General features: G+C 53.3%; 1 protein-coding gene across 1 annotated transcript; it reads right to left on the reverse strand.

Annotated features, from left to right (window-relative positions):
* Window positions 1–231: 231 nt before the first annotated feature.
* On the reverse strand, window positions 232–6,850 carry W97_04412 (uncharacterized protein; the record flags this gene model as incomplete). Its single annotated transcript, XM_007782302.1, has 3 exons — window positions 232–279; window positions 333–6,525; window positions 6,573–6,850. The coding sequence occupies 3 exons, from the start codon at window positions 6,848–6,850 to the stop codon at window positions 232–234; spliced, it is 6,519 nt and encodes a 2,172-aa protein (XP_007780492.1).
* Between the last annotated feature and the right edge of the window lie 6,819 nt (window positions 6,851–13,669).

Genomic DNA, 13,669 nt, shown 5'->3' on the forward strand with positions numbered 1-13,669 from the left:
AAATCCAGACGACCCATGATGTTGAAAACAAGCGGAAACAGCGAGTGTCCATCGCTTTGAAAACTCCGCTTCTGTCCAGTTCCTCTGAAGGTGCCGCCCAAGAGCAACTAGAAGAAGTCCATGCAAGCCGACGATACCACCCTGTCCGGTTTCCCTAAAGGTGCCGCCCAAGGGTAACCGAACGGAGTGGCAATGCAGGCAGAAGTCAAGGAGATATTAGATAATTAAAGATTACGCAAGGCCAAGTCCTTGACGGATGAGCTTGCCAAGTGTCTCGCCCTGAGAAAATGTTAGTGATGTGCTTGGAGATAGAATGGTGCAAGGTGACTTACGTGATCGCCCTTCATCATGGTGAAATGGTTCCCACCCATTACTGCAAATTCCATATTCTCCTGATGGCAGAGCTGCGCCCAGCCGTTGTCACCGAAGTCAGTGCGGTTGTTGAGCAACCACTTCATCGGCGCCGGGTCCTCATCCTCAGCTGGCGGTGGGCGAGGGTCATCGGGCTTGCCACAGACACCATCAGTGCACCAGATAGCAAACGTCTTAGGCGCTCTGTGCTTCGGGAATGGCGCAGGGTTGTATCCTGACAAGGCGGTGATCGAGGCGCTGAAGTGAGGGAGTAGCCAGCCGGGAGTACCACCTGCCTTGCCGGTGCCCAGGAGACCGATTTGGTCGAAGAAGATGTGGAGACGAGCGGGTAGAGGATCAAGAGCGACAGGGCACGGGGAGTCGATAAGAACAAGGCGTTCAACCTCCTCGCCGGAAGCAAGGATCTGGAGTGCGACTTCGTACGCGATGACACCACCGGCTGACCAACCGCCAATAATATAAGGACCCTTGGGCTGACGACGCCTTATCTCGGCATAGTAGAGGGCGGAGACACCGTCGATACCGCAGGTGAAATCCTCAGGTTTCTTCATGAAAGGGCAGTTGAGACCGTATACGGCCATGTCCGGAGAGATGTTGCTGATTGAGATGTATGAGGTTGCGCTGCCAGAACCGTCCGGGAGCAAGAAGAACTTCTTCGTTGCTATCTTAGCATTGCCCTGGAGAAGAACTGAGGTGGCAGGTGGCAAGTTGGAGATATCCTTAGAGATAGGCTGGAGCTTCTTGTTCACCTCGGCGAGCTGAGGGTTGGTGGCTGTAACAGACTTGGTTTGGATCTTCGTCTCAACGGTAACCTTCTGTTTGGGCTTAGGGCGCATGCCGAGAGCGTTCTCAATGTCTTCGATGCAGGAGTTGGTGACGAGGAATGTAGAGGGAAGCTCGACGCCGGTCCTCTCTCGCAACGCACCCAAGATTGTTAGGCTCATCAGAGAATCCATGCCCATCTCGGCTAGGTCAGCCTGATCGGTGATCTCGGAAATATCCACACCCATCTCCTCGGCTACGATCTGTCGGGCCAGACTGACTTCGCCTTCAATGGTCTCTGTGGTCTGCTTGATTTCAACGCGGACTGGGGCTTCTTTGCCAGAAATACTGGGAGCGGAGCTAGGCGCTGAGCTTGCAGGAGTGCTGACGTCGTCCCCATCGTACGGCGTAGGGAGGTCAGACACCTCGGAAAGATCAGAATCTTCGGACTCGACAAGGGGAGCTCCTCCGTCGTATTGAGAGAAGAACCTCTTCATTTGCCCGACAGTAGGGAAATCTGTAAACAACGTTGAGCTGATTTCAAGGTCGAGGTCCTCGCGGAACTTGGCTGAGATCGTCAAAGACATAAGAGAGTCTACGCCCAGATTCTCGAAGGCAGCGTCATCGACCAGTTCAGACATGTCAACGTCAGTTTCCTCAGCGATAATCTTCATGACGCGAGAAGTGATTGTGTTGCCGGTCGGCTTGGGCATCACAGTTTTGACGGTCTTGACTGTCTTCGTAACAACAGCCTTGGGAGCTTTCGAAGCAGCAGCCTGAGTCTTGGCGGAGGTCTGGACGAGAGCTTGAGTCTTAGCGGGGCCGGCCTGAACAGGGGCAGCAGGGGTCTTGGTAGCGTTCTTATTCATCGGCGGAAGCATGATGTTCATCACTCTGCGAGGGATCTGCTGGAACTTAAGTCCGTTGACAACACCGATGATCTCCTCGCCTTCAAAGATGTAGACGTCACCGACCGATATGTTGCCTGGGGCCGGCTGCATCCTAACATATGAGCGGTACTCTTTGTCGGCAGAGAGCGGCTTGCTGATTCTGATGGACTCCCAGCCGTGTGAGATGTAGACAGAGTTGGCTGAATCAACAAGATCAGAAGCATTGACGATAAACCCTGAGATGTGGGCCAAGCTGTCGATCCAGTATGGCGAGCAATAATAATCGCCATCCTCGGGCTTCGTCTGGAAGTGGATCTTTGCGGTGGCCTCGGTTTGCTTGCCGTCGAGAATAACCTCCTCCATGCCGCGATACTTCGCATCGTAGTTGACCAGGGCCTGGAACAGCTTGTAAGCCATTCCACGGAGGACCTTGTGGGCACCACCAGTCTGTAGCTTCTGCTTCAGAAGATCAACCTGGGTTTGAACCATGAAGGTGGTACGGCCCCACTCAGTCTTCCACGTGTCGATATCTTCAAGCTTAACCGTACCGAAAGCATGTTCGACGAGAAGCTTGCCTTGGGGAGTAACGCTTCGGAACTTGAGGTCGACTGTTCGCTGCTCAAGGTCTGCGGTAGCCTCAAGCTGGATGTGCTGGCCCTCCGCGGGCTGGGGAATCTTTGCAATGAGGGGCTTCGCTACTTCCATTGAGCAAACGTTGTAGCCAACTGGAGAACCTTTGGGACGCAGCTGTTTGTAGAGATAATCGGCCGCAGTCATGGCCATGTCCGCATACAAAGATGAGGGGCAAAGCGCAGCGTCGTTGACAAGATGACCGCTGACAGCCTGGAAAAGCTTGGGGTCCGCCAGGTTTGACTGGATGACTACAGTGCCAGAGTTGGCCTGGAGCTCTTCATGAACAATGCGCTGACAAGATGTGGTCGAAAGCTTAGACTTCTCCTCAACAACAGGCGCCACGGGTGCTGGAGCGGCAACAGGAGCTTCGCCCTTGGTAAGGGTCCAGTTGTTGTGGTAATCTAGCCAGTATCTCTTATCGTCGAACGAGTAAGTTGGGAGGGACAACAACTGGTGAGCTGCGTTGAAGGGAAGATGGAACTCGTTAAAATCGATGGCCACACCAGCGTTGTAAAGTGCGCACAGGCTGGTATTAAGAGTCTTCCACGGATCCTCATTGCGACGAAGGGAGGGCGCTGTAACGGGAGCGCCGCCGAGGGATGACTTGACCATACCGGAAGTCACGGGGTGAGCGCCAACCTCGAGCCAAGCGGTCTTCTCATCGAACACCTTCTCAGCTTGGCCAGTCATCAATGCCGCCCAGAAGTTGACGGTCTCGCGAGCGTGCCTAGCGAGGTAGTCCGGACCGATGATGCCAGCCTCGCGGATGATCTCACCGGAAAGTGGCGACAGAACTGGTACGGTAGGCTTGCTGAAGACGACAGCTGAGGCAATTTTCTTGAAGGATTCGAGGATAGGCTCGACTTGAGCGGAGTGGAACGCGAACGGAACGTTGAGCTTAGTGGCCTTCATGCCCTTGGAGGCAAGAGTATCGTTCGTTGCCTCGACCACCTCGACAGTGCCGCAAAGTACGGTCTCCTCCGGACCATTAATGCAGGCGATCTCGGTCATCTTGCTGCCAAGAGCATTCTTGATTGACTCAACACTACCCTTGACAGCCAACATGCCATGTGTGTAGGAGGTGCAGTCGGCTACGAGAAGCTCCGCCCGGCGACCAACCAACATGATCATATCGCTGGCTGAGATGACGCCGGCAACATGAAGAGCAGCATATTCGCCTAGGCTGTGGCCAATGACAGCACTTGGCTTGATGCCCCACGAAGCCCACATTCGAGCCAGAGCAACTTGGATACAGGCCATGCCGAGCTGGACGACGATCGGGGAAATGGAAACCACGTCTGTGCCATCGAGAAGGGGAATGATCGAGGGAAAACCCTGGAGGCGAGCGATGTTGTCGAGCTGATCAACGTCGTCTTTAAATGATTTCAAATCCTCGTACAGCTTCTTGCCGAGAGCAGTGTACTGTGAACCTTGTCCAGTAAAGGTAAAGGCGGTCTTGGTGGGCACCATCGCAATTGGGCTGTAGGTATCCTTGACTTGAGACTGAAGGGCCTCCTTAGCCTTGGCGATGTCGGAGATTGCGAACGAAACACGATAGTTGTGCTGGATACGACGAGCAGTGGTGGTGTACGCTAGACTAGCCAGTGTTGTCTGCGGGTTCTCCCCAAGGTAGCCAATCAGGCGGGTGATGTTTCTCTTGAGCGAGGCAATGGAGCGCGCGGAAACTGCAACCATGTGGGTACCCCTTGGGTCAACCGCAGTGGGAGCCTCCATGAGCGGACCATCCTCGAGAACAATTGCGGTGTTGCCACCAGCGGCAGAAAAGTTGTTGAGGAAGATCTTGCGCTTCTCAGCACCACGTCGTGGATATGCTACTTGCCGCGTTTCGATGTGAACGTTGCGTTGGCCAAGATCCTTAGGGAAGCTCTTGTTCATCACACCTTTAATGCCGACGTTCGCAGGAATGGCGTTCTTCTTCATCATCATCATGACTTTAATCAGCGAGTTGATACCCGACGAAGCCTCTCCGTGACCGATGTTGGCTTTGATGGCACCGAGATGAAGGGTCTCCTCAGGCCGACGCTGCCGATGACGGGGTGCAAAAACATTGGTGACTGAGGTCATCTCAATGCCGTCACCCGCCTGCGTCCCGGTGCCGTGCATCTCGACGTAGCTGATCTCGTGCGCGTCAACTCCAGCATTTGCCAAGACCTTCTTATACAAGAACTCCTGGGCACCGGCATGGGGGTGAGTGATGGAAACGGCCTCAGCGGAGTGATTAGTGGCAGCGCCCAGGATACATCCAAGAATGTTGTCCTTGTCCGCGATAGCGTCTTCGTATCGCTTCAAGATAACGGTGCCGCAGCCGTCACCACGGCAATAACCGTCGGCGTCGTTGTCGTACGTTTTGCAGCTCCCGGTTTTGCTCAAGAACTGTCCCTTAGAAAGACCAGCAAAGATGTCGGGATTGGTGAGGACATTCAAGCCACCGGCGCAAGCGGTGTCGCAGTCACCGGCCCAAAGGGACGTGCAGGCCAACTGAATGGCTGCAAGCGAAGAGGAGCAGGCTGTGTCGATGCTGTAAGAGGGACCCGAAAACTTAAAATAGTAGTTGATGCGTCCAGGAGCGAACGCACGCACGCCACCAGTGATATAGTAAGTGTCCACGTTTTCGGACGCGTTGATTTCTCGCCAATCGTCCGAAGTCTGGCCGTAAAAGGTGCCAACTCTGTGAAGCTTCGTGGACGGCGTCCTATTCGGGACGTAGCCGCTCATCTCGAGAGCTTCGTAGGCGGTAACTAGTGCAAGACGACCCATAGGATCCGTTTGGGCGGCCTCTCGTGGTGACATGTTGAAGAATCGAGGATCAAACAATCCAGGCTCATCGATGAAGCAGCCGTAAGGCGTGTGGGATTTGTTCTTTCCCTTGCCTGACGGGTCACAATGAGCCTTAGCGTCAAAGCGGTCAGCGGGGACCTCCCTGTGGACGTCGAGACCCTTCTCCAACAACTCCCATAGTGCTTCGTGGCTGGCAGCACCGGGGAACCGTCCGGCCATGCCGACGATGGCGATCTTGTCGTTCTGTGTCCGGCCGAGCTTCTCAGATCTCGCCAACCATGTTGTGTGATCTTTAACGGAGACGGTCGACTGGCCACCCGCTTTGAGTGCGGATACCAAGCTGTTCGCAACATTTGTGACACCCATTGAAGTTACCGAACACGCGGAGCTTGCGGTTGAAGTAACTTGGGAAATGACCTCTTCGAGTAGATAATCCCAGCGAACTGGCTGCTGCAAAACCTCGCGGAGAACGAACTCGAATAACTCTAGTGAGCTGGAGGCTTCGTGACACTTTCCGGTCGCGGCTGAATGGATAAGAGCGTTCGGGCGGAATGATTGAAGAAACTCCCTCGATGATTCGTCTAGGATCTTCTCCATGTCGGCTTGGCCATAGAGGTGGCCGGCGTGGTATGGGGCGTACACCGGAATTGGCACGCGGTGATTCCGCTTAAAAGCCTCGGAATCCTGGAATATCCGCTTCGTGGTCGACGGTGGGCCACTGATGGTCAGCGCCATGGTGCTAACAGCACTGACATATGCCTGCTGTGATATCGGGATGCCTTTCTCTGAATGGAAATCTGCAAGAGCGGCGTTTGCAGATTGCTCAGAAATACCCGTGACGATAGTTGACCAGCTCTCCCGCGAGTTGGCCTGCTCCAATGCCTCCTTGGCGGTTCCAACGCATGTCCCGGCACGGAATGCGATGCGGACCGCTTCGACGGCAAGCGGAAGGAGATCTGCGAGCGATCTCGCAGATGCGACGGCGGATGCTGCCAGTAAACCCGTGCACAACCCAAGGATTCTGGTGTTTGATGGGTTTGGTAGTTCAAACGGATGCTCCTCAAAGTACCTAAAAGCTTAGCGAGGATTACAAATGTGCGGAATTTAAACACCAACCCTATGAAATGAGCCAATTGTGCTATCGTGACTAAACAGCTTTCCAGCTGTGGCATCTTCAGTCCCTTCTCGTAGTACGCCTCCACCAAATGCTGGACAGTCAGGAAATCTGGTATGCTGTCGCGATGCGAGCGCGGGAGTCTCGTGACTTCATCTCGTAGGGCGACGCTGACGCGTTCTAGGAAAGTCGATAATAGCGCATTATCCTTCCGCTGAGAGATCTTCCGGAGCAGCGGGTACTGATCAGCGGTCTGATCACCGAACAATAAGAGATCCATTGTGATGTGTGAGAGTAACGTAAGTGGAAGTCGGTGTTTCTGTGTGTTGGTATATCCGGTTGATAAATACTGTTCCGAAGTGGAGTGGCAGTCGACTGATAGGGACAGTACTCGGTTTGATGTCAGGCGAGATTAGTGATAGCGAATGTCTTGATCCAGGCTTGTTCTGTAGGAAGGCGGACTAAGGTATTTCTATAGCTTGAAGGCCGTCGGCAGGGGGGAGGTGACTCGTGTGGATGTGTGGACGCCAAAGCCTTGGTGAAGGATGTGTTGAAAAGTTACTGGGACAGACCTGCAGTCTATATTTGTAGGTAGCTTGGTAGATCTGAAATCAGACACTGGCTGGGATCGCACGATGACATGACCAGTTCCGCCCGGATACTCCAAAGCACGGATACGGGGGCTGTCTCCAGGCTATCGAGATGCCGGCCATGTCTGGTTGGCAGCATGTTGACGTGAGTAACTGCGGATGGGTATGCAACGGAACCTTGAACGGCCCCCTCCTTGGCTGGTACTGCTTGGGTTTCCGAGAGCGAATGGCACGCAGGCCTAGCGGTTTGTCCGAGTAAGCACCATGTCTATTGTTAGTATGCCGCGGGCATGGCTTGGTGGAGTCAGCCGCTGTCGTAACGGGCAATCATCTGAATGAGATAACAGACAGATGAGGGCTGGCCCGGCATGGGGAACAAGGCGCCGTTCCTTAGGTCCAACAGGGAATCGTACACACCCGGGTCCCCTCAAGCCGGGGTGCATTCTTTCCACGGTATCCAGCTGTCGGTTATGTCAGCCAGGCGCCGCTCATGGCCTCGATCCAGCATAGAACGGTACCCAATTCAGCAGAGTCCCAAGCTCTTTCGAGATCCTCGGCAGTGTCAAACGAGATTGTCCCAAGTCTTACTGTGGCATCCATTGCGGAAGGTAGCCTTAACGAATCACGGACCTGCCGTAACCAACGCTTGCCGTCCTACACGTGCTTACAATTGGATGACCTTTGGCGCGTGCGGACTTTGATAGCTGTGAGAGCCTCGGGCGCCGTACATGGGTCATTGTGGGTACGTTCGAACCGCGTTGTCCCACTCGCGGTACCGATACAGTGCGCTACAACTATCCGTGGTACGTGAGTGAGGAACATTCTGGCTGACATCCCTTACCTGAGCGGTCCGTGGAAGTCTTCTGAGCCTCAAGGCGACCAACAGCGCCTCAAAGGCCCTCATGTTGCTCGTGTTCCTCACATGGCGGTGCGGAAGCGCCGCGCTCCACCGGGATGAGGTTGGATAATACGAATGAAGTCCGGTCTTGCATAAATCTCGGAGCCAAGATTTTCCTTGCTCTAGCCGTCGAGGCGCAGCGAATCCGACGCCGCAGATCTCCATAGCCAGCCCCAAACGGACGATTCTAACGATGTCCAAGCCTCATCACAGCTAGCGCTGTCCGGTACGGCGGCTTTGTACAATCCTCCTTATGAAAGCCCAATAAAACTTAGCTGTGTAGGGTATGAGCTGCAATTTCACTTTCAGGTACGCTTGCGGATGTCCGTCCGCACCGTTTGACCCTACGACGTCACGTTTGAGTGGCTAGCTGGCAGGCACAGCCAAGTGATGATTCGCAGATGATCATCACCACAGCTCTCAATTGTCCGAACGATGGAACATGGGGCAACGCCACGAAGTTGATCGGACAGCCGTCTGCGTCGGTGTTGCGCCGGTGTATACTGGGGATATAAGTAAAGCTTTCCTCGCGGTCCAAACGTTTGAAAGGTCCGTTTCCGGTCTGAGGCGTTTCGATCTCTGTAATTCGGTAACTGAGTTTCTTCTGAAATACCATGCGGTATTACTCGTACGGCCATGCTGATAGCATTTTCCTGACTGCAACATCGTACGCCGCTTTCCCGAGAGGCTCAGGTTACGAGACGTCATAGGAAGCATGTATGCATGTAGTCATGATGTTGGATCTTTCCACTCTGAGAACATCGCCAGCAGGAACTCTTCTAGACCCGCTCTACAGAATAGTAGAACAATCAGCAGAACAACACTGTCGGTCGCTGAAGCATTGGACCTGAATGAACATTCTTCTTTCCACTGGAGTCTGGGGATACTGCGATGACAATGGCGCAGTAGTCCTCAAAGCCGGCTCCTCTGAGGCAGTTTCCCCACCATGGAGAGAGGTGGTGGGTTCGAGTAGTGATCCCTGTAGATCCAGCCACAGCCCCTGTCAGACCAAGCTTTCGGCGAAAGGGGAGCCGTGCAAATAAGCTCTTAGCGCCCCTCTATCCCTGTCCCCCAAAGCCTTACCTAATCCGCCGCAACGTCCGATTAAACACTGCCTCTCTCTCACCTCATCCGCTCTTGTCAATCTCACTTAGGCACGCCTGAAGATTATGTGCATCACCTAAGCCTTCCAGATAAGTACGAATCTGTGCGACGTTTCCTAATATAGCGGATATGGCTTTCTCCAGCTGCTGCACCCTGCGGCTTCAGTCCGCATGCTGTGGTGTCCCGGGAGATGTATCACTACGCTCCTCGGCGCCTGCCTCGTGGGGCGCGGGTGACATTGCATGTACTTCTTGACTGTCCCAACCCACGGTGAAAGTATCACAATTTGCTATCGCCGGGTTGTGTCATCGTCGCACGACTCGCTCGATCGCCGTTAATGGTTTCACACATGAGGCGGCCGGTGGGCGCTCTCTTATCGTACTGCACCGCAGCTCGGTCTTCCGGTCGCCCATTTGGTCAAGGCCTATTCTACAATTCTGTTCCACTGCAGCCTCCAAAATTTCTTTCCATGATCCTGGTACAATGTCTTCGAATCTTCGCTTTATTTTGGAAGCCAACTGCAATTGCCAGCCTTAGGTGTGCAGTAAATTTAATATGGTACCACGATAACCGCCAACCCAAAGTCTGATCTGTAACCTGGTCTGAACCTCTGACCTATCTGTTACTCAGTGATCTTAAGAGGGTCACACTGAGTCTGATCGCATTCATACAGGGAGTTTCGTCCTACAAAACCGCGCGGCTCTAGGGTTTGCGGTCCCGAGTGGTCATCGAGCAGTGCATCATGTCTCGAATGTTGGACCGCTGTGTATGTCCACTTCAGGCACAAGCACATGCTCATAAAGCTGCACGTTGATGGACCAGCAGCATCATACGAACGCTCATTATCCAAATTCGTAAATTCGAGAGTCTCCCGGCAGTATGGGCTACTCAGCCTACCGGGGGAAGCGAGCACCGACGAGGTCTATCACAGTCCACTGATAGCCAATGTTCACCGTACAGGAGATGAGGAGATATCTCAGCTCCATTGTCATGGAACCTCGGGAAAGTGCACCAAGGCGTTAACGGTGCTCGGAACATTCATGGCCTGAAGATGGAGCTCAATCCAGTCAGCTGCTAATATTGATGTATTACCGTGAGGCCATTGGGGCCAAGACAGAGCACTTTGACAGCTGAGATGCATCGAGAGTCAGGAATGGACCCCGTAATCGCGGACGACAAATGCACCGTTGGATATTCACATGGCAGCCGAGAGGGTCTCACAATGACACCTCTGCTGAAGATCAAACCGAGCCCAACCTATAAATATGCACTATGTGTTTTCCGAACGCCGTCATGAAGAATGAGTGAATCAACAAGATAGTCTTTAGCGAGAAAGTTGACCACTTCGTGAGTTCACATTGCAATACCTGGAGGTGGTCGAACAGCGGCGGAAACGGAACCTTCCATGCATGGCCCTTGACGCATACCGCCGTGAATGATCTCAATGCCCCTGCTAGATGCTTGCTGAGGGTTTTTGGCAGAGGATGCCTGCAGGCAAACGGTTGCCGGATGCATGGATCGGCTGAGAGTTCGGCTGAACAAGGCTGACTAAGGACGAGGTGTGCTCAGTCTGCAGCATTGTCATCCGACAGCACTCAAAGTGGAGTGCGGGTTGACGGTCCAACGGTGAAGTCTCGACATGATGCTGTTAGCTATGCTGTGTATTGGAGCCCAAGATCTCAGCGCTCACGGATAATATCACGGGCATGAACAGTTGCAGTCACGAACGCCTCGGCAGTATGGACTCCAGCGAAGGGATAGAGTGCTGTTCACTGCACCGATGTCGACCCCGACTAGGCTGACGGACCTCAGAAGCCAGCACTATCTTGTTTTGAACGTACCGATTGTAAGCAGAAGTCTGCGTTGCTAGTCGCTGAATGCTGACTACCAGTAGGGCTTCGCAGAGACGCCGAGACTGAGAGTTCGAACACTACCCATGGTTCTGTCCGACCGTACCGAGGAATATCCCAGACTCTCAGCCATGGTGTACTGAGAGATAGCCAAGCACGGGCAGATGACAGATGCCTTGCTTACAGGTAACCACTCAACCTACAGACATCGGAAGTCCGTCGAAGAACGAAAGCTGCTAGTAGTAGTGCTATCGTTAGACAGTTCCTGAGAAGAGGCCGTCCGTAAAACGTACCGGAGGAGAGCTAAGAAGAGCACCTGCTATTCTTTCTTGAAGCTCGCGTAATGTGAGAGCTGATGGAAGCCGAACGCAGCAGCACCAGCCAAGCTTGGTTCAGCTCACCTCTACTGACAACTCACGCATTACGAACCTCGCAACCTCGCGCGCCCGGTATCACCCACAAGTCACCGGTACCTACCATGATCATGTGCGCCAAAGCAAACAATCTGGTCAACATCTGGCGGCGTGCGCTGAGGAACAGAAGGATGGCGGTCTGATGTGAAGCTAGAAGTTACTCCCGCAGGCCTCTCCTCTAAGATTGAGGGTCTTTTAGGAAACATCGCAAGCGAATGCGGAAAAAGTTCCTCTGAAGACAGCTGAGTATCGTCGCTGTCAGAGTGCTCTGAGCGCTCTGTTCAGGCACTGCTCCTTAATCTCTGACTTTCTTCAGTCGGAGATATCGACATGGCACCGAATGGTGCCAACAGAAGTCCATTGCAATGGAACTACAATGCTGAAACCCTTGCAACAACTCCGTAGCGCTCGCTCTTGGGGTGGCTTAACCCGTGGGTTATGCTCATACCAATTTCTTGTTAGCCGATGGAAATCAGGCTGAGACTGAGAAGCAGGAACGCGGCAGTCCAGACGAGACGTTTCTGAAAAGCCGTTCCACTGGCCTCGGCTTCAACACGCACCGTCTCTTCCGCGGAGGCGTTTCGATACGACGTGGTCCTCCTGAGACTCCTCCAGTGGAAACCTCCTTCTTTGACTAGTCGTCATTCGTGGCAATTGGAGGCGACCTGTAGTGCTTCGAGTGTCGATCGCAGCAGGACAGTAACACCGCTACCACGGAGACCGATTCAACAGCGAGGACTTATCAACGAGTTTGGTGTTCGGCACGATTGAAGCTGACAATTATCCAGGCCACAACCTGCTGAATCGGGTCAAACGGAAAGTCCTGAGACACTAGGGCCTCACAAGCCCAACTCGGATGACACACTTAACCCGTTCAGTCTCATAAACTACGGTCACAGGTGTTTACAGACTGAGGCGCTTGGTCTCGGTGGACCGGAATCAGACCAACACGTCTCGTTTCAGCGAAATACCGTCCGTTGTCAATTCGAATGTGATTGCAGAATTGTCACACCGGCCAACGCCGCTAGAGAGATTGCGCTGCGGGTGTAAGATCTGCAACTGAACTGTCTCACGGATATCAAAGCGAGAACACACGCCACACAGCTTGGTTCTAGTTCTCACTGTCCAGCTCCCTCGGCCGCGACTCCGCGAGCAAGTTGGTCGACGGAGTTGCAGCGTGGGCGGTGGATGTGCGATATCAATGACATCTCCGTACGGATGCGCAAAATCTGTCAGTCACTCAAGCGCTGACTTCGCTGGTTGCGGATATCTCAGTTCTAGCCCGGGCGTCCAGAGTGCTGTACAATTATGTTTGAATCACCTCGCCGGTTGGCCGCTTCGCTGGCGTGCTACAATCCGAACATTCACTGTCCCATCGAAAAGTGTAGCGTGGCGGGGGTGTTAAAGGGTTGGGCATAGTTAGTCTCATCGCCTTTTTTACTCAAGCAACGATGCCAGCCGGTAACGTCCAGATGGAACTGCCCAATCTATCTCCTATCGTGTCGGTTTCCTATGTCTTTTTGTAGCTTTTGCTCTTTGCTATCCGTGCTCTACCTTGTGGTCTGCGATTGGAGAACAATAGGCTGCATGCCACGTAATGTGGTTAGTGCCTTCAGTGAATGACTTATTTGTTGCACTCCTTCAAATGGGATCAACCAACACAACGGCAATATACAAGTCCAGCGAGGAAGTCATTTCACAGGCTCACGTGATTCATGTGATTCTTAACACCCATCATCCCTGTACAGTATCCACCACCTTATGTGGTGTGGAGACATCCAATAAGAAGACTGCTTGCCCCTACCGCTGATCCGGACATGATGGAAAGCGTGAGACATAAATTTCTTTCCTAGAGTAAAGCAGTCCATCATTAGGTCACCCGTTTTTCTACGCGGCATCAAACGCCAGAATGTCGCCCTGAGCCATTGATTCCGCTACTGCGCGCCCCCACCTTCCATGAGAACGCCTTACTGTATAGGTACCATCTAAAAAGACGCACGGTAGTCTTAATTGAGACATAGCAGCGGAGTAGCCAAGGAGCAAACGCTCTTCGGCCTGAGGCATTGCCTACCCACCGCTCCTTTGCGCAATGCGGTCACTCCATAAGACTCTCCGACAATTGCTGTTTTACTATGGTATTAAGATCCTCCTTACCTTAAAAGTTAAAGGTTCATAATGCCTGAGGGAGTTGCCGCTTCTGGACGAACAGCCCCAAATGAATCACGAAAAAGTGCTGCAATCACC

This window comes from Coniosporium apollinis, assembly GCF_000281105.1.
Source record: "Coniosporium apollinis CBS 100218 chromosome Unknown supercont1.19, whole genome shotgun sequence".
Lineage (NCBI taxonomy): Eukaryota > Fungi > Ascomycota > Dothideomycetes > Coniosporium > Coniosporium apollinis.